This window comes from Pteropus vampyrus, unplaced genomic scaffold, assembly GCF_000151845.1.
Source record: "Pteropus vampyrus isolate Shadow unplaced genomic scaffold, Pvam_2.0 Scaffold297, whole genome shotgun sequence".
In the NCBI taxonomy this organism is placed as follows: Eukaryota; Metazoa; Chordata; class Mammalia; order Chiroptera; family Pteropodidae; genus Pteropus; species Pteropus vampyrus.
In genome coordinates this window covers 1377929-1405515 of record NW_011889078.1, presented here as the reverse complement: position 1 = coordinate 1405515, position 27587 = coordinate 1377929, and the positions used below count along the sequence as shown (strand labels likewise).

The 27587-nt window shown below is 32.6% G+C and overlaps 2 protein-coding genes across 7 annotated transcripts in view; both read right to left on the bottom strand.

The window, feature by feature from the left end:
- The window catches only part of SCFD1 (sec1 family domain containing 1), an 88597-nt gene extending 80614 nt beyond the window's left edge, over positions 1–7983 (bottom strand). Inside the window, exons 1-3 of the mRNA XM_023521159.1 lie at positions 7856–7983; positions 3749–3819; positions 1164–1252 (exon numbers count right to left, since the gene is read on the bottom strand). Of these exons, the coding sequence (XP_023376927.1) occupies positions 1164–1252; positions 3749–3819; positions 7856–7898 (203 nt within the window). The 5' untranslated portion in view covers positions 7899–7983. The remainder of the gene's footprint in view (positions 1–1163; positions 1253–3748; positions 3820–7855) is intronic.
- Positions 7984–8684: 701 nt separating this feature from the next.
- The window catches only part of G2E3 (G2/M-phase specific E3 ubiquitin protein ligase), a 61352-nt gene continuing 42449 nt past the window's right edge, over positions 8685–27587 (bottom strand). For all 6 annotated transcript variants that reach the window (XM_011376382.2, XM_023521154.1, XM_011376383.2 and 3 more), the window contains 4 exons: positions 26767–26948; positions 23132–23304; positions 14235–14425; positions 8685–13370 (listed from right to left, as the gene is read on the bottom strand). In XM_011376382.2, coding sequence (XP_011374684.1) covers positions 13117–13370; positions 14235–14425; positions 23132–23304; positions 26767–26948 — 800 coding nt within the window. In that variant the 3' untranslated portion in view covers positions 8685–13116. The remainder of the gene's footprint in view (positions 13371–14234; positions 14426–23131; positions 23305–26766; positions 26949–27587) is intronic.

The following is a 27587-nucleotide window of genomic DNA, read 5'->3' as shown; positions in this document are numbered from 1 at the left end:
TTTTTAAATATATCAGAAGCAATATAACAAAATAAATTCAGTAGTTAAGAAGACAATATAGCCTCCTACAGTGATTAACAGTCATTATTTCAGAGTTACTTAATTTTTTCTTATTAATGGTAAATTAGATATTCCTCCTTTAAAAAGGATATTTAAATTAAAGGAACAGAAAATTTTCAGAGCTGGAAGAGAATTGAAGACAACCATTTCTTTTCCTTCACATAAGAGGGTAAATCAGTCAATAGGAAGAGACAGAAGAGAGAAAATTTAAATTCTGAAACTAGAAAGCCTCAGACTGAAGATTATTTTTAAGTAAAGAGTTGAATAAAAGGGGGAAAATGTTGTTCTATACAAGTACTGTAATTTAACATTACTTTCTATATAATAAAGCTGTCACTGCTAGGATGATGTGAAATCTGGGGTCACCCAAGAGGTGTGGGGGAGGCGAAAGAGGATAGTGGCGTTATTTGTTGTTCTCCCATTCTTCCCCACCTACAAAGCAAACAATTTCAGGTTGGAGAGATTTAGAAAAAGTAAGATTTATTAAAAGTACATTTTAGAAGGTGACGGGCGTGCTAAGGAAGGCTGCAGCCCTGTGGAATTTGGGAGCTGAAGAGATAAGATAGTACGCACCAAAGGGAAGGGTGGGTTTCCAGCCAGGAGTGTTGTAACAAAGCAGAGGTGGGAAGGTCTGTTTATATTTGGACTGTGATTGGAGGTCCTAGATGATCCCTATGCAAGGTCACCTTGACTGACAGTTGACTGCTATGTAACACTGTGCCTACCACACATGTGCTTACCCAGAATTCAGTCTGTTATAATTAGATTCATGAACTTCCAGACATAGTCATGATATAATGATGGTATAATGAGGTTGAAGCTATGGGCACTACTTTCTGCATATGTGTTTGTAGCTGGGTTAGCCAGCAGCTTTTATGGCCTTTGTGTTCTAGGATTTGGGATAATTTATAACCCTAAAAGGGAGGTGTTTCTGGGAGGTACTTAAGGAAGGTCTTCAAGGGAAGTTCCTATGGTTACAGAGCTGGGCCTGTTGTTCATGCCTAACATTTTGTCCCTTAATAATTTCATTTCAGGGTGGCCAAAGAAATCTATAGTAATATATTTGAAAACAAATGCTGTTATAGAAATATGTTAAAACTCACAGATGCAGAGTGATTCCCATATCTCTTAGCTCCTTCACAGATAGCAGAGGAGAGATGATATCTTGGCCAAATCTGTCATAAATAAGCACCTAGTTAAAAAAAAATGTGTTTAAACATCATTATCAGTGAACAGTCAATAGAGAACCCATATTAAGACAATGTTGAAGTACATTTTATTTTAATAAATTATGTATGAATTCTTATACTTACTTCAATTTTTAATTTTTTACCAAAATATCTATTCACATAGCAATCCATTCTTAAAAGCAGTATTACTTATTATGCTAAGTGAAATAAATCAGATAAAGACAAATACCATGTGATTTCACTTATACGTAGAATGTAAGGAACAAAATAAAGCAGAAACAGACATATAGATACAGAGAATGAATTGATGGTTGATGGATGGCAGCAGGTTGAGGGGCTAGGAGAAAAAGGTGAAATGATTAAGAAATACAAATTGGTAGTTATGAAATAGTTAAGGAGATGTAAAGCACAGCATAGGGGATATAGTCAGTGATATCGTAATAGCTGTGTATAGTGCCAAGTGGGTACTAGACTTATTGGGGGAATCAATTCATAAATTATATATATAAATGCCTAATCACTAAGCTGTACACCTGAAACTAATATAAAATAATACTAAAAGTCAATTCTAATTGAAAATTAATAAATAAAAGAATTCCCTTAAAGTAGACACTGTTTTGTTCAAGGTTATTTTCCCTGGGTGTAGGATTGTGCCTTTCATTTTGTGGATATACTAAAAATAAATGTGTTTAATTAAAAAAAAAAATTAATAAATAAATAAAAAAAATTCAGATCATGGGGGAAAAGCATTACTTAGGCTCAAACAAATTAGTAATTATATAAATATCTTCTTATAAAATACTTTTTCTAGGTTAAAAAATACTCTAGACTATAACATCTTCATCGTAAGCTATAATAAAAGACTCTGAACATATAGTAAACTCATATACTCCCCCTTATCCAGTTCACATGTCTTTTCTAAAAAGGGAAGAGTAAAAATTTTTAATTTTTTACCAAAATATCTATTCACATAGCAATCCATTCTTAAAAGCAGTATTACTTATTATGCTAAGTGAAATAAATCAGATAAAGACAAATACTATGTGATTTCACTTATATGTAGAATGTAAGGAACAAAATAAAACAAACAAAGCAGAAACTTATGTGTAAGAATTTTCAAGACTGTAAAGAAAATTTAGTAATTTAAACCTCGCAGGTTAATAAGATATTCATTTTTAAAATTAAGTACTCTAAAGAGTACTTGCTTGCTTTATTCTGTTATATGCCTTTCCTCACATTCTAGAAGTATTAAAAGAGCTTTGAGGAGTAGTAAGAACTCCAACTAAGACTTCTGACTCAAAATGAGTTTTAGAGTTAAGGCAAATAAGATACTTTCACTAGTGTTTTGCACAACTACCTGAACAATTCTTTATGGAGCAATAAATTGCTAATGACAGAATGAAACATGCTGTCATAAAAACATGGTTTTCTTGAATGCCAACATTTCCTTTAGAAAAGGTAAAACTCTTCGTGCTCTAGGTATGAGGTTGAATGATGCATCCCTCAAAAGCCTTCCCTCTTTAAATCTCAATATATCTGTATTATTAACCTTGTAATATAGAAGTGATGGTAGGAAAGAATTTGACACAAATCTATGTCCAAGAAATTCTCAAGTTATGTAATTCAAAAGCTTGGTATAGGCTTTAGAAACAATAAACAAGTATAGTTTATGCAAGGGGCAATAAGAAGATGCCAACAAATAAAGAGGAAGGAAAAGAAAAAATTAGGGAACATGCTGAAGCTTAAACTATGAATTCAATATAGATTACTTTAACCACATTTAGAGTTAACCCAAAGGACTTATAAGGACTCATGAGTTTTCAAAACACCCCAAATTGTAATCAAGTAGACTTGTATTTAATTCCTAACAAGAGAGAAGTTTAAAGTGATTATAAACTTTAATAAGTTTATACCTAATTAACTGTATTATAATCTCTGAAGAAAGAGTGAGAGTGAGCTTGAAATTTTGAATGAAGAGGCTCACAGAACAGGAACTTTTAAAGGTTTTTCAGCATTTCTCAAAGCAGAAAGATTATAAGTTGCTTTCTGGTCCAATGAACAGTTTTACTGATAGTTTTATATATCATAAATGAATAAAGTAGCATTTTGGTTTACAGATCACTCTCTCATGAGTTGGTTAAAATGGACCAGTCAGTCCCCTGAGTCTGACTAACCCTGAACAAGCTTGTAATTTTCTAATTTTGAACTTGAAAAGCTAAGGAACAGAAAACATCAACCAGAGTGAAGACCTATCAGTGAGGTCTGACTAAGAGGTCAGCTAGATTTCCTAGATGAATATTACTATCATCGTCTGTCTCACTCCATAAAATGTTCATCAAAAAGATTCACATTAAGAATCCGGTGTTAAATAAAAATAAAATATTCATGCATTACAACTAAAATGTGCTACTGTATAGTATTAACAAGAAACTGTCCAATTACTACCAATGAGAACTGAAAAAAAGGAAATAGTTCCCCATTAAAATAAACTCTCTTACCTTCCATACTGGTTCTCCAGTACTGTTTTTAACATGAGTCTCATTGAAATTCAACATACGTTTCAAAGCCACTGGAAATAAAAAGTCTCATTATAATAATACCACCATTTTTTTAGGATTTCACTTTTCCCGCACATTACTTACTACCTCAAAACAAAATGCACAAATCACACTATTAAACCTGATCGATCAAATGACTGGATATGTAGAAACAGGGTCAGACTCTGCAAGAGCATACCATCAACAGCTAATTGGCATGTGTTTGGGATTTTCTAAAATACATAGTTATCTGTCCCTCGATGAAAATGTGAAAATGTTCAGAAAGAAGCCTTTTGCATTTCTCCTAATGATCCCACACATTTTATACAGATGCGAAAGAAATTTTGTCCATCATGAACTTGCAGTGGCCTCAACAGATAACTGATGCTGTTATCTATTATATGACTGAAATCATAAAGATCAGTTTTTCTAAAAACAAAAATTTTCTATATTTACTTCATTAATATACAAAATCTTCATATAGCGGTTCTATTTTTTAGTTATCTTGGAGTACATTTTAGGACCAATTTATCTTGTCAGATTCAATGAAAAGTTATATTGCTTAATATATAAGCGCCATGGAAAAAGTGAGAATTTCCCATAGATACGGTAGATAACTGAGACTTCTTACTAAAAATATACAATATGGTATATAACTGAGACTTCCTACTAAAAAATATACAATTTCTAAAATTACACCAGTTACGCTCTATATGGCATAGTATTTTGTATTTTTTATTGCTCATCTGTTCATGTGTTACAGCAGACTCCAATATACTTGGAAAATAAAAATCTCAATATACTTCTGTATGAAGTTGAGATGGCCAAATATTCAAAGGAGGGTATTCATTAGGTAATATAATTTTTAAAAGACTAGAAATACTAAAATCTCCTTGGTTATTTTAAAAAGTATTTTGGTTAGGCTTTGATAAGTAATACAGAATAATCTACAAGCCCAATTCCTACCAGAGAACTATATAATACTTGAATCACTTCAGTATCAACTTATAGCATATTAATTCACTAACCAGAAAAAAAAAAACTTCTATCAAATGCTTCTTTCTTGAGGCAGGTAAAATGGTTAAGAAATTGCACTTCAGTGATATATTTGTATATTTATGTGTGTGTACACACATAATATTTTGGTAAAATGTTAGTCCCTAATGCCTATCCAATAACATACATTGCCAATATTTACACCTACTTCAGAAACTCACAGGTCTTATGGTATTATATAAAAAAAAATACGCAAACAAAAAACATTTTGGAACTTTAAACTGAAAGAACACAGGAGGCATAGGTGCTCCAGGATTAATATTCCCCCTGTGCTTTAGAAGAGCACTTCCACCCACCTTCAAGTGATACAGCTACTACTACCCTGGAACTCGTGGCCTGAGAAAGAAAAGCTTGTTTCTAGGAACAGCTGTTCACACTCTGACACAAGACAAGTAGGAAGAACCACAGCCTGAGCTGCATGTGAGCCCCAGGTGTACAGTGTTCTCCAGAGGTAGGCCTTAGCCAAATGAAAGAGGCCAGTAATAGCAGGTATTTGCCTTCACAGCCCCATGTAGAATATCCCCAACTTTGACCCTTGGCTGACTTAATAGGGATTTTGACAAAGTGGATTTGTTAATAAAGTATAAGGCCTGTGTTCAAATAACGTACAAGAACGTAATTTTATTTTCATCAGGGTAACTCCTTAAAGGCTTAAGTCAGTGCTTTTAACTGAAATGACAAACTAGTTTTCTTTATTGGCCCTAAACATACTATCTACAGTCTTAAACTTGGTTAATGTAGTTTCAACCTTACCTGGAATGTTTTCTTCACTCATTCTCTATACACACAACTACATTTACTATTCATTCAACAAATGTTTAGTGAATATTTACCATCTGTCGGACACTGCTCTCACTGTTCTAGCTGTTGGCACTCAACAAAACAGACTGAATAAAAATTACCTATCCTCAAGTAGCTTTCATTCTAGTTGGGGGAGATAGCAAAATAAGAAAAAACATGTGGTATGTGAGATCACAATAAGTGCTATGAAGAAAAAGAGGAAGGGAAGGGAGAAGGGGGAGTTTTGGTGTAATTTTAAATAGCCAGGAAAAGGCCTCCTGAGAAGGTAACATTTGAGGAAGGGAGGGAGTGAGCCACACATATCTCTGAAAGAATAGTCCAGATGAAGGAAGCAAATAAAAAGGCTCTAAGGTGGGAATATTCTAGTGTGTTCAAGGAAAGAAGGGAGTGAGGTCAGAAAGTTAAGTGGGGATCAGATCATGTAGAGCCTTGTAGACCACTGTAAATACACTTTGGCTTTTCTAATGATTGAAACAAGAAGCAGCTGGAAAGTTTTGAGCAAATATGAATATTGTGAAAAATGAAGGGGAACAGGGATGTAAAAGCAAAGAGACCAAATAGGCAGTTATTGCAGAAATGCATACTGGGCTTGGACCTGGATGATAGCAGCAACATTCTCAAAAGGCATCAAGGAAGTGTTTACTTCTGCTATTATAAAGGGGTTAACCTTTCTCTGGAAATAAGACAGAATTCAACAAGAGTACTAATAAGCTGATGGATTAATCTGGCATAACCTATCTAGTAAAGTGAAATCTTGCTATAATGAAGTTTATTTCCATAGAAATCGAAATTATGCTATAAGTTTAAATTCTACAAAGTGTCTGCATATAAAAATTACTACCAAATTTAATTTTTCAAAAAGCAACTTTGTACTGGTACAGAGTCTTTCTTCACATCTTATTTTCTTTATTTTAGTATTTTAATATCTAATTCACTGAGCTTCATTAAGCTGTGAGAACCATACCTCAAAGACAAGTGGGGCTTCTATTTGCACTGATAAAATGAATGGCAGATATTCCTCAAATCTTATTTGGACTTTCATATATTTCATGTAAGTTATGCTTGACTTCATCTGATAGATTATACTAAATTACCTATTGGGAAAAGCAAAACACAACTCAGTATATACTGTGTCATTATTAGATTGAAATCTGTTCATTGATTTTTTCTTTGAATTCCAAAGGAATAAAGCACAATCAGAATCCCTTCTGTAGTTTATATTAATTGTAATCAATTATTTTCCTAGAAGATTTATATGCAAAAAGAACATAATCACAAGAGACATAATTTCCAAGTATGCACATTCTTGATGGCTTATTTCTATTAGCTCCTCAGAATGAACTTCGTGCCAACTTTCAAGACAATTAGCTAACAGGTGTAAATCATTAGTTTATAGCTAACAGGTGTAATGCAGTTGTCATCAGAAGTTTACATAAAAATAAGGCAAAACTAAAAATACCTAAGATGGAAAAAATATCAAAGCTCAAGGGAACAAATATGTATTTTTTTTTTTACTACATTTCACTGTCTAAATGGAAGTTATATAACTATGCTCTACTGAAGATGAAATATGTAGTTTTAAAACACTAATTTGTCAAACAGCTAAAATGGGAAAACTATTAATTAATTCATTTGTTTTGACATTCTTCAATCCTATTCCAGCAGGCTAAAGAAGGTAATCTTCTTTATCACCAGGCATTTCTCTTCAGGTAGCCCCAAAATACTGGTCCAAAGGAGAAAAATGGTTGAACGTTACACTGCTCTGAAAATACTTAAATTTTGTAACTGCGGTGAAAGTGCCAGAAAATGAAACTCTTTTAACATTTAAACTGAGAGAGGGTTGAACCATGTACAGAAACAAGCCCCGAGACCTCATAGATGGCAACAGAGGGAAAAAATGTCATCTGCCAGATCTTGTGGTGATGGCTTTTTGAGGCCCAGTTGTAAAAAGAAGAGGGCAGGACCACAGCAACCCGAAGCCCCTTCTCCTGCACCAGTAACGAGGGGACTGAGTTCTTAAGTCAATGGCATCTCTTCCCTAAAAACTCAAAGGGGGATGAGCTTTCGATGCTCCAGGAACTGGATTAAACTCCTGGAGGTCCGTCTCTCGGCTGTATGCACCGCGACTGAAAGAGGGTGACAAGCATAGGAAAAGGACGTACCCACGGCAGGCACATAACCGTAGGGAGATGGTTATAAGTAAATCGGTACCTGTTTGTCTCTCTCGAATACTAGCTGCTGCAGGCGTCGCCATCTTGGCTCCCACCGTCCACTGCCCGGCTGGCCGGCAGAGCCCAAAGATGACGTGGCAGCCGCAACCGCCCCGGAAGCAAAGCCCGGAGGGGCGGGGCCAAAGGAAGTTCTTTTAGGCTGGACCCCGCCTCCTCCAGGGCGACCCTCCCACCTTAACTCCCCACAGATCTCGGAGACCTACTGTGGGTTAGTGTGTTTCAGCTGCGAAATACAACTTTTTTTCCTATTTCATTCAGCCACAGCGTCCCAAATGGTAGCTGCTTTAAACTGAGCTCTTAGGGTAAGTATGAGCATGGTATAGAATTAACATAATACTGAACTGTTTGGTCCTTTACAGATCTCTAAACTGGTAAAAATACTTAGGGGTTTAAGGGTGCACAATGACAAACTTATTTTTCCACTTTCGTCCCTTTGGTAACTGTAAAAACAGAAACCATTACTTTGGGGGAGAGGGGGTAAATGGTAGGGGTGGTGCTTTAATGTACACTTGAAGCCATGTGATGACAAAATGTATCCAATACTGATTCCTAATTTAATCCGTAGATTTTTATTGGATGTCCATAATAGAGATTCACATTGACAACTCATTTACCATATGTTCGAGTTCACTGATGATACTGCATTCGCAGTTGAGTGTGTACATTCTGAAGATGCACCAAATTCTGAAATGATATAGACCCTTTGCCTCAAAACCTGCTTTGAAAACAACTTTCAAATTTATGAGAAGTCAGTTAAAAGTTATCTTAACAATTATACAAAAACCACAATTCTGTAAAACACCAATTTCTCTATTTCACAAAAGTCATTTATTTTTATGAAACGAGACAGATGATCTTATTTTTAACACCATTAGGAAATACCCTAGAAGTGAATCTACATTCTTGTGTAATTTTTATTTTTCAGCTTTCTGGAGGTACAGTTGACAAGTTATATAAATTTGTAAGATATACATAAAAATTGTAAGATATTTAAAATGTACATTGTGATTATATATATATACATATACACATACACATTGTGAAGATTCCCCCATCTAGTTATCACATCCATCACCATACACATATGAACATTTAAGTTCTCTCAGCAAATTTCAATTATATAATGCAATTGTTATATATTAGATCCTCAGACCTACAGTCACCACGTTATATACTAGATCCTCGGCCCTTATTCATCTTAAAGCTGAAAGTCTTACTGCAATGATTTATATGGGGAATCTTAAAAATTTTAACTCATGGAAACAGAAAAGTTACCAGGGGCTGGGAGCAGTAGGGAGAGGTTGTAAAGGTTATGAACCTACAATCTTTAAGAATTGCATTACCTCTCATTTTTATAGCTTATTCACTAAGAAATTAACTGGAATACTGTTTTACTCAGTGCTATCACCAACCAATATTGTGAAGGAATCACCAATGATCTAGCTGTGTTGTAATTAAACAGAAATGACAGTTCCTACCCTATGAGAAGATTCAACTTCATTTTTGTCTCCATGGAATATAGAATATATACTTTCTCACCTTCCAACATCTGAGAACCAAATGTTGTTTATTTGGATACTTCTACTTCCAAATGCAAATCTATCATCTAAACATTTCAACTCCAACAGACTTCTTCCTAAGACTATATGAGTCATATTAAAATGCTAAGAAAATGATTAACATATATATACGGTATATACATATGAAATAAAAACTGCCCTGACGAAGGAGTGCACATAGTGTGGGCAATAAATGTATAGGAAATATGCCCCACAGAAAAACAGTGGCAGTAGACAGTCTGTAAGGCTGAGACTAAGGTATTTGTTATATTTGATTATTAGAATCAAAAATGATCAAAACAAACTGTGGCTTCAGAGTGTCAGTTAATTTATTCTACTCTTTTAATTGATTACATATGCAGATTTTTGGCTTAAATAATTTATTCTGGCAAACTATTATTTTACATTGAGGGATAGATAATTTTAACACAGAATACCTGAGAACAGCTCATTCAAGAGAGGTTCCTAGGTGTTAACCAACAGCTGTTTATAGGATCTCTCAGAAGTAGAGAGGAAAGGATCTTGTATCTATTTAATACTGTCAGAACCTTAACTCTTTTAAATCCTAACAAGTTACTTGTAGGATACTTATATAAGCACTTTGCATTTAGTAGCATAAACATTTATTTAGAAAACTTCATTATAAGTGTCATTTTTTTTTGGCTACATCTGATGTCTTTAAAAAAGGGAGGAAATATGCTGACATATAAACTATCACCTAGCACAATACAGTAGGTATTGGAATATGTTTGGCAACTGAAAAAGATAAGTCAAAATGAGAACTTGAAAACTGGGTCTCTTAAAAGCAATCCAAATATTCCTAAACTACATGTAATACACATTTGGGTAATCCATCATTCAATGTGTTCTTATGCTTTATATTGCATTACTTGAAGCATAAAACAAGTTTAATAGCTTATTATAAAAATAACAATGAAATGTGATAATCACCATATAAAGATCACATATTTATAAATAGAATCTTGTTCTAATCATTTTCTTATAATGACAATGCTAAAAGAAGTCACTGAGAAAACTTATGTATGATACTCTACTTAGCATTTAGCATTGAGTACAAAAGTTCCACTAGCTTCCATACAATTAGGGGAAAAAATTATAAAAAGTTTTGGTATAAAGTAGAGACCAAAGTGATTTCTCAGGTTAGTAATCAAATGAAGGCTTTTTACTTGACCCAAACAAAAATGGCTTATTCATAATATAGAAATTAAATATGACAAAATATAAAATCATAAGCTACTTTCTGATGCTATTTTAAGAATCTTTACCTTAAATATTAAAACAGCCAACTATAAGAATAGCAGAGAATTATAATAGGCTTTCAGATGAACTTCACACTCCAAAAAGTTTAAAAACTACTTAAAAACAATATAAAACTAACTAAACACCATTAACAGTAGATGCATGATAGGCAAATTTCAGGTTTTTCTTGATACTGAGAGCAATAAAAAACAAGCTTGAAACATACGGCATTCAGAGGATTGAAATATTTAAGAAATACATATACCCATTTATAAAGGTTTATAGCATGATTCCTTTTTAAAATAAGCATCACTAAGAATTGTGCACTGGCTATAACAATGAAAAGAAAAAGAACAATCACAATACCATTTGACATAGTAACACTGCAGAAAATAAATAACCTACAGGTTTCTCTGATGTGTCCTGACAATACAGATTAATCTCAAAAAATCATACTAATGCAACATCATTAAAACCAGAAAATATTTTTTGATATGAATATTTATGCTTCACTTTAAAACATGAATATCTTAAATTATTATTTATACCACCTAATCCCTAAGGCCCTGTCTACCCATAAAATAAGTGAAAAGAGGAACTGAAATACTGTTTTTAATTATAGCCAAACCAAGCATGACGCCTCAGTCCCATCCCTCCCCACCCAAAAAGTGAGTGAGTGCTCATCAGCTTTATTTAACCACTGTAAGGAAATTAATAAAAACTACAGATAGCCACAACATAGCTTAAATTAGCTTTTGTGGTTTGGATTGGTTTAATGGCTTTTTAAATTTTATAAAAACTAGATAGGTTAAGAAATAAAATATCCAATTTATCAACATATTTGGAATAAAAGGTATATGGCAAGTTTGAGGTTTGTATTACAGGCCCTTTAATTACTTTCAATAATCTAAATTCAACACAAGACAAAGGAATCCCTTGCTTAATATTCTTAAAAACTTCAAATGAAAGTGAAACTTTTATTTGCTGAGTCTGTTAGTAAAAGAAAACACTAGGATTATGTCTTAGTTTGTCCTTGAAATTGAGATATATTGCCAGTACCAAATCAATTATGTTGTTTTCTTTAAAAATATCAATAACTTAAGGATGTTTCTTGGGAAGAATGAGATTATGATAGCTGATACCTGCATTTGTATCAAGAAAAATGTGGTTATGACCAAGCAATTAGCTTCTCATATGATTTACTTTGGTAGAAAACCCATTTATATTTGCTAATAGATTAGGGATATTAGACTTTTCTCATTTCTTCTTTTGCAAGCGTATAAAAACTGGGGGTGTGACTATGGGACTATATACCTTTAAATTGTTATTATGTGGTTTCTTGTTACTTTTAGGTATTCTTTAACTTATAGTAACATTAATAAAGTTAAAAAAGGAAACAAGTTTATAGAAAAATACACAGAAACACAGTAAATTCTGCATGGGGAAATCAGAGTGGGTTTTTCATTCTATTTGTATTTCTTTCTTACATGTTTCGACATTGCCTATATCATAACAGATACCTTTCAAGAGCAAAGAAGATAGCTATATAATGCAATGGTGCCAGCTTACCTATCTTACAACCATCTCAATAATAAATAACTGTCACATAGCCAAACCTATCACATGGCAACTCATAGATATCAGATACCTAAAATAATTATGGATCAGACATAATGTGATTTAATACCGAAAAGAAAAAATCCTATGATTAAAGCCAAGGCTTTAAAGAAGACACTTTTAGGTATTTTCAACTATATTTTATCCACCTCAAAAGTGTTTTTAAGACTATGGAATGTCCATAGATTGTAGAATATTTGTGCAATTTATGTAATAAATTTTTATGTAATACTTCCCATTAGGCATAATCTAATTGCAGTGTACGTCTATTTTAATATAAATCAGTAATCTAGAAACACTTTTAACAACGAATTTCATGCCATCCTAGAAAAGGATACATATAACCCATACCCCAGAATATATGTCTTTGATTTATATAACAGGATTTATCAATTAGCTTTTCTATTTAATACTTTAAAATAATAATTTGGAAATTGCATAAAGCTAGAGAAATAATTGTGGCATCCTAATACTAATCCAGATTTACAAAAACAGCGAGTATACGTTTTGTCTTACATATACCATGCTTACATATACTATACTTGAAGTCTGTACAGCCATTCTAAAAGTATTTATATTGAAGTTTATGAAGCATGTATATTAATAGAAAAACATCAACTTTCACTGGTACACCTTAACAAAAAATTTTTAGCTTAAATGGCCAAAACATTCTTTTATGTTCACATCATAAATTTTATTGGCCCAAGAAGCTGACAAGTTTGTTCAAAAGTGATGATGGACAGATTTCTGAAACAAAAAGTATCAAGAGCAGCTTTTAAAGAAGGATGTCTTTGTTCAAAACATCTTAGTGTTCAATGTGAGAACTTTCTTCTTTTTCTAGTCTTAGAGTGTTTCTTATGGAAAAGTCCATTTTTTCTTGAAATTCTTTATATGTATTGGTGATTGGAAGAGCTAAACAGTTATTACATTTGTTTCCAACAGGAAAATCCACATGAAGGCACTCAATTGAAGGAGTAGGTTTAAATCCAGCAGGTGGAATAGAATTGCAACCAGTTGCAAAAATAAGAATATCTTCCATTGTTGTTGCAGTTTTACCATCTAAAAAGTTTATCAAAAGGAGAAAAAGAAAAATAAATTCATTATCTATTGCTGCTATCATAGACTCATCTCCAACTAGCCTGGAGTGTTGAAAAGCAGAGACTCTCATATTTATTTTGGGCAAACTAAATCACTAAGTCAAATGTAGTATGTAAGGAAAACAGTATACTCAACAAATATTTATTTGAATCTCAAAGTAGGACTCACAAGATCATTTAGTTGAACTACTCACTGTATATTTTAATGCTTTCTCTAATATGAAATTATCACAGAGTCCAAGAGGTTCAGTAGGTTTTGAAACTCCATCTTTTTGGGATATGATACTAAAAACAATTTTAAACAACTTCTAGATCATCACTATTTGACAAACTAGTTCAACAAATGCAGAGAAAAAATAAATGGTGTAAAACAACCTAGTTAAAATTAAACTAAAAGTTAAATTTTTCTCACTCTATTAAACAAAATTATTTTACATTGCTAATGCTCAATGATGAATATCATTATCATAGCCCTAACCAATGGACAAAGAATAATTCAATTTAACTTAAATTTGAAAGAGAGGAAATAAACAATTAGCTTTCAGATATTTAATGCAGTGTTAATCACTCATATATTTAAAATTCCTAGGAAGGATGCCTTTCAAAACCTCAAATTATCTAGAGGAAAACAAATTGCAAAATATAACTTTACTCTGTAAAGCTTCCTCATCACTTTCAACTCAGTCATATAAACTTGTTTGAAATGTTTTGTAAATATGGAATTAACAGTCGAAAAGTCTTATTATCAAAAAGCAAAACTCAAATAAACTAATATCCTGAAATAAACATTCTAACAGAGTTAGCTAAAAACAAAACATTCACATACCCTCAACGGCCTGTACATAACTGTTCCAAAACCCCAAAGCTTGTGCATCAGGTAATGTGTGTACTGTAAAAAGATCACTAAGGATTTTTGCGGAAAGATTCTCAGGTTTATGACAAAAGATGCCATAAAACGCTTCCGGATAAGTCTCAATTTTCTCCAAAACACCAAGAGTTTTCAGACCCTGCTTAAAACTTAAGAGAAGAAAAGTAATGAGCCACATTCATACATGTGTTTGGTATTACAATAGGGAATTAACATTTCTAGCTAATTTACTACCATATATACATAGATATGAGGAAAAAGATAAAAATATGGGTATACTATACATGATATACTTTCAAATCAGTAATAAGCAAATATATTAATATGAAGACTGTTTTATATGGTGACATTTTGCTTTAGTTTTAAAATTAAGCCAATAATTTTTATTAAGAGGAAAAAAGAAGACATCTGAAGTATTTTACATTTCAAAGCTAGTTAGTATAAAAATGAAGTTTCTTAGAGATTGCAGAGTGATAAACCCTAGCCACATAAAAATTTAAACATTATGTATTGCTAAAAAGAAATTAACAAAGATAAAACAGTGAGAAAATATATTTTATATACATAGCAGAAAACTAATGTAATGTACAAAAATGCAAATCATTTTTATAAAGAACAATCCAATAGGAAATGAACAAACTATGAATGCATAATTAACAAATTACAAATAACAAATGAATTGTTTTTAAAGGCACTATCTCGCTAGTAAGCAAAGGGAGGAAGGTACCATTTTTGCCTATCAGACTAAGCTCTGCCTGTGGTTCTGGACTCCCTACCCACCTCTCCAGGTACCCTACACACTGATTCACCTTCCTTTCTATTGGCTCTTCCTCAAGAGCATGTAAATGTGCTTGTTTTTCCCATCCTTGAAAAAGGAAAAAAATTCACTCAATTCCATCTGTTTTCCTTTGCGAGAATCTACTTGAATGGTTTATCTACATTCATTGTCTCCATTTCTTAATTTCCTATTCACTTTTCCTCCACTCGTCTCCATATCAGGAAAAACTGCCCTTAAGAAGTTCATGAATATTCTTTTCTACGGCACCAGTCTCCTGGTTTCCCCTTTTTCCTCTAGACAGATCTTTCAATCTCTTACAAAAAGCTTCTTATTTCTTTACCTAAAATATTGCTGTTTTTTCCCTCATGAATCTCTAACAATGCCAATTTCTCCATGGCTTTATTTAGCAGATGTATGTTATCTCCAGCCCAGAAATATATCCAACAGACTACTCGGTACCATGTACGCCAAGCACCCAAATTTATTACGTCCAAAAGAAAGCTATTTCTTACTACCAAAATCTGAACCATAAGTGACAGTAAATGCCTCCATTATCTGTCAAATTAGTACAGTTAAATCTGAAAGTCATCTTTAACCCTTCTCAATTACGAAGTCCTATGAATCCTCCTCTCTGAAATTTCTTATACCTGCCCATTTCTCCATATACCCATTACCACTGTATTACAAACTACTTGCGGAGGAACTGTTGTACCAGATGTGTTCATTTCAAAGTTCAATTTCCATGCTATAGCCACAGGTATGTGCCAGAAATAAATCCCAATACTGTCATTCATCCTGAAGTAGGCTGAATGGATATCTCCCAAAAGATATGTCCACATCCTATTCTCTAAAACCTATGAATGTTACCTTATTTAGAAAAATGGCCTAAGCAGATATAATTAAAGATCTTGAGATATCCTATCGAGATTACCTGGGCCGGCTATAAATCCAATGACGAGTGTCTTTACAAGAGACACACAGAGAGGAAAAGGCCATGTGATATAGATTTAGAGAATGTGAGTTATCCAACCACAAGCCAAGTACTGACAGGAACTTTCAGAAGCTGAAGAAGCAAAGAACAGACTGTCCTCCTAAACTTTCAGAAAGAGTATAGCCTTGCCGATACCTGGATTTTGGACTTTGAGCCTCCAAAACTGTGGGAGAATAAATTTCTGCTGTTTTAAGCCACTCAGTTTGTGATATTTTTTTTACAGCAGCCAAAGGAAATTGACACACACTCTTGTCCATGAAACGAAATCCAAACTCTTTAACATGGCTTCCAGGGCCCTCCATTATCCCATCCTTGCTTTTCTTTCTTGCCTTTAACTTTTACCTTCAGCTTACCTTTGAAGCACATTTTAGCCAAACTTAAGTTCATCCTTAAAATTTTACTTTTAATTATGAAATATTTCAAGCTTACATAAAAATTCAGGAAATAACAAAATCACAAACTGTCACTAGATTTAAAGAGATACTTAACGTTTTGTTATGCTTGCTCAGATTATTTTTTAAAAAATATTTACTCAACTAAATCCTACCCACCCATCACTCTTCCTTCTCTCCCTTTACAAACGAAACTATTTGAAATTGTTATTTAACTACTATCCTGAAACTTTTACTTTAGCCTGCATTTCATTTTAGTTTCACTATATATATGTACCCCTAGAAAATAACTAGAATTGCTGTGATTGTTTTGAAACTTTCTATGATTGGTACCATACTGTATATTTATTTTTCTGCAACTTGCTTCTTTGAGAGTTATTTTCACTTATTGTAATTTATATATTTGGAAACTATTTCTATCACTTTATTTTGGGCAACTATACTGCCTTCAAAAAGTTTTTTTTATTCCTTCCTGCTTTTTGTATTTATTTTTTAAAATTCCAATGTCCTTCTATTTTAAGTTATACTAATTATTTTTTAAATAGTAGCTTCTCAAGATTTTAATAGGCATATTTAAAATCTAAAGTGAATCAATGTACAGCAGTTCCCCCTTATCCTCTGGGGATATGTTCCAAGATCGCCAACAGAAGCCTGAAACTGTGGATAGTATTGAACCTTATACATACTATGTTTTTTCCTATACATAAATACCTTTCTCCTTACTAGTCAACTTCAACTCTGCTGGAAATGTGGCAGCAGTTTCTTCATAGGCAGACACAGCCTCTCCAGTAATTTTTATATTTTTCAGTCCAAATCTATTCCTGAATCTGTGTAACCATCCCTTACTTGCAGTAAATGGCTCGGTGTTACTTGTTTCAGGAGATCCTTGCTTAAAGTCTTCGTATAGACTCAATGCTTTGTGGTGTAACATGTTGCCGTCAATCAGAACACGTTTTCTGTTCATGTCTTCCACGCACAAATTTAATCTTAGTTAAGTAGTTTTCATGCACCATGGCTGTAACTTTTGCAGTTTGAGGTGTGATAGCAAAACTTCTTCACAATTTCACAGAAGATTCATTTTTACTGTAGATCTTAGCAATCTCACCATGATTTTTGTTTATTCCTTATTAAGATCAAGAACATTCACTTTTCCACTTAAAGGAAGCACTTTATAGCTTCTTCTGCGCATATCAAAATTGCCAGCATCATTACTCTTGCACTTTGAGGCCATTAAGTAAAGTGAGGGTTATTTACCTGAACACAAGCACTGCAATACTATTGACAGTCCATCTGAAAACCAAGATGGCTACTAACAGGTAGGTAGTATACATAGTGTAGTTACACTGGACAAAGGGATGATTCACATCTCAGGCAGTGCGAAATTTCATCGTTCTACTCAAAACTATGTGCAATTTAAAACTTATGATTTCTGGAATTTTTCCATTTAATATTTTCGGACCGCTGTTGACCAAGAGTAACTGAAACTGAGGAAAGCGAAACTGTGAATGGGGTGGAGGGGACTACTGTATTTACCTTCTTCCTGAAGAATACAAAGACCTATAGCACTTAATGCTCTTAACAGTCCTCACTCTTCCTATGCTACCTAAAATTTTAGTTCCATCCTATACAATCAGTTGTCTTTACCAATTTCTCTCTGTTGCTCTGCTAGGACCTCCAGCATATTGTGGCAATGGAAAGGGGTAATTATGTGTATCCTAGACTTGTCATGGCCTTAAGCGGAATGCCTGTAACATTTCACCATTAGAGATAATGTTTGCTAAATGTTTAGAAGATATTCTTTATAATGGCACTTCAAATTGTTAGTTTAAAATTATGTATAAATGTTTAAATGTATCAAATGCTTTTTTTCTATCTAAAATTGTATGATTGTATATTTTTTCTCCTTTGATCTATTAGCAGGATACACTAAAGAATTTTTAATGTTGTATTTGCCTTAATTCTTTTTATAAACCCTCTTCAAAAGTGATACTTTTATTCAGTGCTATTTTAGACCCTAATTATTTGTGATTAAACTATTAACTCCTAAGAGACCTATGTTTAAGATATCTCGCTATTACAGCATAATTAACAATTTCTCAGGGTTATTCTGTCAGTTGTTGCTTTACATATTTTGAGGCTATGTCGTTAGGTATAAATAGATTCAAGACTGTTTAATGTTCCTAAAGAATCTGTTCTTTTTAATACTATTATTACGATCATTTAAGGACAAGATTTTTAAAAAGAGAATTAGAATCTCATTAATTTTTTTATTTTCCTTTAAAGTCATTTATTTAAAATGCAATTTCTTTTAATACAAGAGTTTAAGCTATTAACATCTATTATAATCAATCTATTTAGATCATTTTTCTACTTTATAGTGTGCTTTCTCTGAATGTGTATGCTTGCTTTTATGCCTATTTCCTGTATATTATAAGATTAAATGTTTTATTTCTTCTCTGATCCCTACCAAATTGGAAATTACAGACTCTAATTCTGTTATTTTAGAATTTTCTCTTAGAAGATATATACCTGATTTAACAAGCTAGAGCTAATTAATGCTTTCCCAGTATTACCTCAAAATGCAAGTCCCTTAAAACAATAAATCCAATAACACACATTAATTTTTCTCTAACATTTTAATTATTTTAACCATTTCTTACCCAAATTTAGTTGTTTTATTAATGGCCAATGCTTATTTTTATTTATTCAGGTTTTTCCCATTTCTGTGCGCACTGCTGCTTCTTGAATTTTACTTTTCCCTTCTGGATTCAATTTCCTTCTTAAGTATATATTTTATTAAACCTTTAGAAGTAAACATCCCACAATGTCTTTTATTCCTCCTCACTCTTGAATGATAATGTAACTAGTTCTGTGAAGTTATTACCATAGCTATTTTCATTGTTGACATTACTAAAAACACTGCTTCAGTATAACTGACACTTCATTTTTACAACGTATTTTTTCTCAGAATGCAGTTTTAGCACAAAGCACACTACTTTGGCTCATCAAGCCCCATGAACCTGAGGAACTATTCAAGCAGCATTTTCTATAATATTGCCCTGCCTCCATCTTGTTTAGTTAAATATATGTGTGGGTGCTCTTCATCTTTCATGACACCTCTTGTTTTCAATCTTTTTTTCTGTTATGAATATCCTTATTCCTCTTTCAGATCACTAGTTTTTTTTCAACTGCCTAGCACTTAACAATTACCTATTTTTTTAGTTCCATGATTTTTGTTTCCTTTTTCTTGTCCTCTTGTGAGTTACTTGAATTCTTCAGATTCTATTTTTATCTATAGTGCTGTTGAGTGTATCTCGTTGTAGTTTTAAAAAAATACAAGTCGACTAGTGTCAAAATTTTATAAGCCTTACTTCCCTTTAAGTCTGTCTTTCCGTTTATAACGTATTTTCCTAAATATTTCTTCTACATACATTGTGAACATTATGAAATGTTATAATTTTTGCCTCAAATATCAAACATAATTTAGAAAATGCAAGCGAAAGAAACATGCTTTTATTCTTTTAATTTTTTCTTCCTTCCTGATGTTCCAAGATTCCAACCTTAATAATTTCTTTTTGCTTCAAAAGATTCCTATAGGCATTCTTTTAGGGTAGTAGGTCTGCCAGTGACAAATTTTCTTTGTTTTGCTTCATATGAGAATGTCTAGATTTCTTCTGTTCGGCTGTGTTGCTCCTTGGGTCTTGAGATCCCCAGCTAGTCTGCTTTTACCTCTTCACCTTTCAGTCTTATGTTTGTTTTATACATAATATCCAGAGTTTTTAATCTAATTTAGCAGAAGGAATAGAGAGAAGTGTGTCGATTCCATGTTATCCAGAACTGAAGTCTGTGACCATTTTTTAATGGAGAAGTATTATTTGATTCATTTTCTGTCCCCCCCCCCAATTGTTTTCTCTTTTAAATCACTGTAGTAGTATTTTATTTCATTCAATTTTTGTTATTTAGATACTTGAGTGCTATTCCCAATACTTGCTTTTTTGGATGGTTGTGTGTTTTCTCTTCCTATAATTCCTCTTCTCTAGCATTCCCATTAGTCTCAGGCTGTAGACATTTTTCTACACAGCTGCTATGTATTTGCTTCTGCCTGGTACTCTACAAGCGCTATGAATCCTAAAACCAATTACTTGGTTAATTTCTTTGCTTCAGATTGGGGTGTATGCAGGATGTCAACCCAAGTTTGGGGAAACTGAGGGTTTTGATTTCATATGACAGTTATGGTAATTTGGCTTTTGGTTTCCTTGTTATTTCTGACATATGTAGAACTCTTTTGCTATGAGCTCATATACAATTAGAAGATTGTTTTTGCTGTATGATTTTTTATCTTTTACATAGGAGAGATTATTAAGCCTTTTCTCTTGTTCTCTTCATCTTATCTGCCAAACTCCTATTTATCATTTGATTTTAATTTAAACACCACTTATGTAGATAGAGAAGCCTTTCCTGACATCTAGAATAGTCGTATCTATAAACACAAAACAAAACATAAGAGAAATAAACAATGGTGAATTCTGACTTATCAATAAGAAAAATCCATCTGTAGATACATCTTAAGGAAAAAAAGTATTGTGTATACCTTGTTAAGAGATGCATTTTAAATCATTTAAAAATAACCACATCAAAATTTATACTAAATTGGATTATTCTGTGTATTCTGTGTATTAACCATAATTATAAATGGTAATTCTATTCATAAGAAAATTTTATTAAAGAGTCTTATAGTTGGAGGACATTTGGCTACATTTAAAAGATTGAGTTATTTTAAAATGCAATATTAAAAATATATTGGAAATTATATCCTCTGAAACTAAGTTTATGGTGTCATATTTTAATTTGTAAGAGTGTCATGACATCCCAAATGTCCACCAATAGGAAACTGGTTGAAAAAATGACATATCCAGACAATGGAGTTCTGTAGAACTCTAAAACAGATTGATTATATTTATTTACTACCATGGAGTGATCTCCAGAATATATTGTTAAATAAAAAATAAGTAGAAAAAAGAGTGTATGGTATCTTATCTAATAAGAGAAATGAGTACAAATATACTCATATATTTATCTGCTATCATTTAAAAACACATTGGAAGGATAAACAATAAAAACCATTAAAATGATTTCTTCATAAGGAGTAGAAGGCAGATGCAATAAGAATGAAAACTATACTTCTTTGAATACAATTTTAGCATAGAGCTGAGTTCTTTCAGTATACTTTTATTATAGATTTGACTTTGGAACTATGCAAATATTTTACGTTTTAAAAAATTTTAATAAAAATTGCTAATACTAAAAATTAAAAAATGAAAAAAATGTGGAACCAGTTAGTAGTGTAACAACCCAGAAAAAAACTATTACAAATCACTTTCAAACACAACTTCAAACACATGTAATTTGACTACATGGCCCTAGAACAAAAAAATAATAATTTAAACCTGTTTTCAATAATATTGTTATTGGTGATAATGTTGGTATTGTTATTCTGAAACTATTGTTTATAAAATGTGGACTAAGTCAATTGAGTAATTATTTCACAATCTAATTCTCCAGTGCCTTTGAGAACTGAGATTCTCAACATGGTACAAAGAAAAAGTTAAAAACCTTGTGGTAGTGAATTAAAAGTGTCAGTATAAACTCATGATATATTTTATCTTAAAATATCAAAACAAACCAAACCAAAAATCCCGGTAGTTCCTAGTTTTGGTCCACTAAAAAGACCTAGAAACAATGATCAACCTGGCAAAAATGAGCATCCCTAGTGTCCAGGTTGTAGTTTTGAAATACCATTTCCCATTCAAAGAAACAAAGGTTCTTTAAGCCAGAATGACAAAAGAGACTGAAACATGTTGTCATACCATATAGAAAGATTGTTATTAATGACCATTAAGGGTCAACATCAAAAAAACTCAAAGAAACAACATAAAAAGGCTTATACTGGCCAAAGATGAGACAATTTGAACTTCAGTAAGGATAATAACTGAACAGTTGTAAACACAATTATATTTAAATCTGTGAGTTAATGCTACTGAAATTTTTAAAAAAGATCATTTTTGAGATAATATGATGTCTGGTAATTGCCTGAAAATAATAACAAGGATAGAATACATTAACAAGACTGGCCACAGGTTGATTAATAATTGTTAGATCTGGATGATGATTACATGATGTACCATTCTGCCTACTTTCATATGTATTTTATATTTTCCATTATTAAAAAATAGAAGAGTATGAGGACATATATATGTTTTCAAACTTCTTTCAAGTGTTATTAGAACAAAAAGTTTGAAGACCAGTGCTGCAAACTAAAGAGCAAGAATCACATCTACTCTGTTCATCAAAGAATGCCCAGTACCTATTTTACCCATGGGATGACAGTTGCTCAATATATAGTTATTAAATGAATAGAGATGAAATAGTTAGCTTATGTGGTAAGAATTTTTAAAATAATTTGTATTTAGAAAAATAATTATAAATTGAGATAATAATTACTTTCCTACCTAAGCATCATACATTTTTGCAATTCTAAACAGAATGGTCAGAACAGAAATCATCCTTAACAAGTTAGTTTTAAAGCATTATTTTAAAATAGCATTTGTTTTTATCAACTATATTTCACATTATAAGACAATTAACCAATTTGAACCTGTAATTTGAGAGAATATTTCACATATAAATAACTTACCTCTCAAAAGGTGCTTGTACTCTCTTAATTACATGGTAAACAAGAATGTCTTTTGCCAATATATATTTATCACTTAATGATGTTATAAGCCTTAGACATCCAATAAGTTCGAAGTAGTTATAGTATTCATTCATAACTGAGTTTAAGTCAGCTACATTTGTTGCAGTATTTATCTGTAACAAAGAAAATATACTCAGTTTCCCTTTCATTTGTGAATGATATTTACATTTCAAATGACACATTACTTTATTCTCAATTCTTGAATACACCAGAGTGGAGTGAAAGTATACCAAGAATTATTTTTCTAGAATAAATATCTGACAATCCAGTTTAATAAACATTGTATATTTCTGCCTTCAAGAAATCTAGAGTATAATATGTCACTTTAATATAGGAAATTATTTATAAAAAAGGCAATAATTGACATAGGACAGTTACAAAGCACTCAGAGGCAAGAGAGATGACCTGAGATTTCATGAAAGATAAAGAGTATCAGCTGAGACTTGATAAATACAATCAAAAGAGTATTTCCTGGAATAGCATAAACAAAGAAATACATGGCCACTTATGTGCTAGACACTTTCATATGTTAGCTCTTGAACAAAGTTACAGAGGGAGAAAGATAAAGATAGGAAGCAGTCAATAGTTCATAGAATGAAAACTTCTTTGCTATTTCTTCTTGCTATTTCCAAAAAACTCTTCTCCCAGAGATTCACGATTCCCTCATTCATTTCAGATCTCTGCTGAAATCTACTTCACACTCTGTCAGAGACTAATAGTTGGGTATGTGCTGTCTCATCCTTCCAAACCCATCACCCTGAGTTTTAGCTGGGCACAAAGCCAAACTTTCCTTGCAGATAGATGTGGCCATATGTGACTAAGAGCTGTCCAATGGGATGTTGAGTGAAAAATGTGCCAAATTTCCCTACACTCTATTTCTACTTTCTCCCTTAAGAGCAAGCTTCAGCCATGTAGATGAAGACACTATCCTAAGTGATTACACAACAATGAGAGGAAGGAATCCAATTCCCTGGATGACTTGATGTATCACAACAATATCTCTAAAATAGGAGTCATTTCCATAAAAGCCAGATAGCATTTTATACTTTGTGGGCCATATGGTGTCTGTCACAACTACTCAACTCTGCCATTGTAGTGTGAAAACAGTCACAGATATGTAACAAATGCATGTGGTTGTGTTCCAGTAAAACTTTAATTTACAAAAAGAGGCAGCAGTCCAGACTTGATCTACAGCCATAATTTGCCAATCCCTACAATACAATCTAGACAACAGATTTTAGAGAGAAATAAATATCTGCCATTTTTTTGAGCCCTGGTCTTTTTGGGTCTCTTGGTTATAGCAACTTATCCTAAGCTCTAACTTATTATACCAGAAGCAGTATCTATCTCTTTTCTTATAGTTTTATTTTTATATTTTACTACATAATAGTGCAATTGACCCTTGAACAACACGAGTTTGAACTGTGCAGATCCACTTACATGCAGATTTTTTTCAGCACAGCTGGCCCTCTGCATCCATGGGTTTTGCATCAGCGATGCGAAGGGCCAACTGTATGCACTGTTCTATGCCATTTTATAAAAGAAAGTTGAGCATCCACAGATTCTGGTATCTGTGGAAGGAGATAGGAGGTTGGGGGCGGGACTAGAACCAATCCCTGCAGATATCAAGAGACAACTACAGTTGTTTTGGGGGAATCAAAAATTATATGTAAATTTTTGACCGGGCAGGGGTAGGTACTCCTAACCCCAGCGTTGTTCAAGGGTCAATTATATATTATATATTATATATTTATTTATCTTCTGTCTTCTTTCTAAAATGTAAATTCAAGGAGCCAAGGACTTTGGTTCACAAGTATCTTCAGAAATAAAACAGTACTAGTACATAGTATTCGTTGACTAAATGAACAAACATTGGATAGGAGTACAGAAACAGGAATAGGTAAAGTCGTGAGGAGAGTTGGAAGTCTTAAGTTCCATAATGAAGAGCTTGAATTTTGTTCAGTAGGCAAAGCCATGAGGATTCCTGAGGAAGAAAGCAGTGTGGTCAAAACTGTAGTTTTGAAAAAATCATCTTGAATAATAATATTAGAATAATATCCTAATTGTTTACACCTAGACATAATTTGAGTTTAGTATAGTGGGCATATTGGAAATAAGAAGGGAAAGTCTAAAGATAAGTCACTCTTAGAGACGGATGACTTGACAGTACTGATGGAGTGTGGAAGAATGAAAATGACGCCTTCGCCAGAATGTCTTATAAATAAGAAATCTCTTGAGAAGAAAAGGAAAATCGGGCAAAAAAAATTCTTGGGGAAAAAATTAGTTCTGTCTTAAACATGTTGGGATCAATGTGCTAGCAAGACCCAGATCTTATCTTCATATAAAAGTCTAGGGATTCAAAAATACAGGTCTGGAAATCATTCAGAAAGGTTATCAATGAGAAGCTCTCCAAACAATATGAAGATTGTTAAGACAACACTGAAAAATACTTAAGTTTTAGGGGTAGGAAGAAGAAATATTAGAAAAGACAATAGCAGTCAAAGGTAGGAGGAAGTACAATATTTAAGAAAACAGTAGAGGAATTTGAAGACAATGGTGATCACAGAAGTCAGAGATGAGGAATTAGGGAAAAAAGGCCTTTGTGAAGATCTAGATCCCTGGATATTATCTATGAACTAGCTAACTTGGGAGAGTGGTGGTAGGAACAGAAGCCTCACTATAAGAAGTTAAGAAATCTATAGAAAAGAGGAAGTGGAGAAGATAAAGTTAGGCTTAACAAGATTAAGCCTAACTTCATTGCCCAAGTGACACAATTTATAGTTTATAGCTATTTCAATCAAAAAATCTGACTGCTGAGCATTTATTTGCTTTTAACCATTAAACTAACAACTGCCTGAGACAATGGATAGGACAGGCTTAAGAAAGAAGGAGGTTAAGGGAAGAAAAGTTGAATGGCTTTTGTTGTCTCAATTAGTTTACAAGTCAGTAACATGTAGGCAATGACACTTATCTCATACAGCATTATGATAACTGATAACTAAATTGAGTTTGTACATCTAACACACCCAGTACAGTACAGGGCTCAATAACTGGTAACTATGTTTAGATGGGAACAGTGAATCTCCTTATCTGTTTCTATATTGAAGAAATTCAACCTGTCTTTCCATTCGCCTATCACTCATATCTCCCCGTAGGAAGAAGGGTAGGTTTCCTGACTGGTAAGCTAAGCCCTTGCTTTCTTCAGATCCACCTGCCTGCAGTAAAGTGTACTTTCATCTGCTGTCTAGTAATTACAAGGAACCTGCCTTATATTGTCCTGGTAGGGTAGATAAATCCATGCAGTTCTGAGGAATGTTAAGCAAGACATTTTGACCACAGATTGAAGTCACATTATCCAACTGGTTTGATCAACATTAAACCTGGCACTTTGATCTCTAGCTCTCTGATTTTTACATCTATCTCTTAACTGGTTATGAACTTTGCTGGTAAACAGAAATACTGACACTCCTTAACTACTGCACACAGTATTATTTTTCTATTTTGTATATCTATCATTTATATGCAAATATACTTAAGAATCTAGTGTACATTTAATAAACATGTACATTTCTTACCCTGATTATAATTTGTGCCACATCAAAGTCTGAAACATCATCTAAAATTGGTTCAGTATTTTCTGGTCCATAAACAAGGCAGTTAAACAATGTTTTAGAAAAGAAACCAGGTGAGGGACCACCATGAACCAAAGAAATGGCAAGCATTTTGCCAGCTTCATAGTAAAGATTCTCTTTCAGAGCTGTAAATACAGATAGGAATACATTAAATACACTTCCTTTATTATTATAAAATAACCATCATGTATAATGAATACATATATAATAAATTAAAAATCCAAAAAAATCTAAGCATTAGATAAAATGTAAAATAACTTAATTCATAGAAGCTATAATTATGTATATAATAAATTCATCTAAAATATACAAAAACTATTTTCCTGAATATAAATAACCTATTGTAGAAAATATATAAATACGAAATGTAAATACTCTTTAAAAAATATAAATACCCCCCCAAAAAAGTCACCTATAATCTTACCACAATAACCAGTGTACACACTTTGGCATATCTGTATATATATATATATATATATAAAAATATGTATATAAATAGTTTGACGTCTGCTTTTTTCCACTTACTATAATATAAACTTTATATTATGCAAAATTATTATTCAACTGTATGAGATACAGTATTATAATCAATATCTACTTACATACTTGTGTTTATGTTTGATTATTTGATTAGTATAGATTAGGATATAGTATTTATTAGTGGTTCAAAGGTTGTTGATAGTGCTAAATTATGTTCCAAAATGGCACAAATTTACCATCTTACAGATCACAGCTTTTAGCATTTTTTAAATTGCCATTTAAAA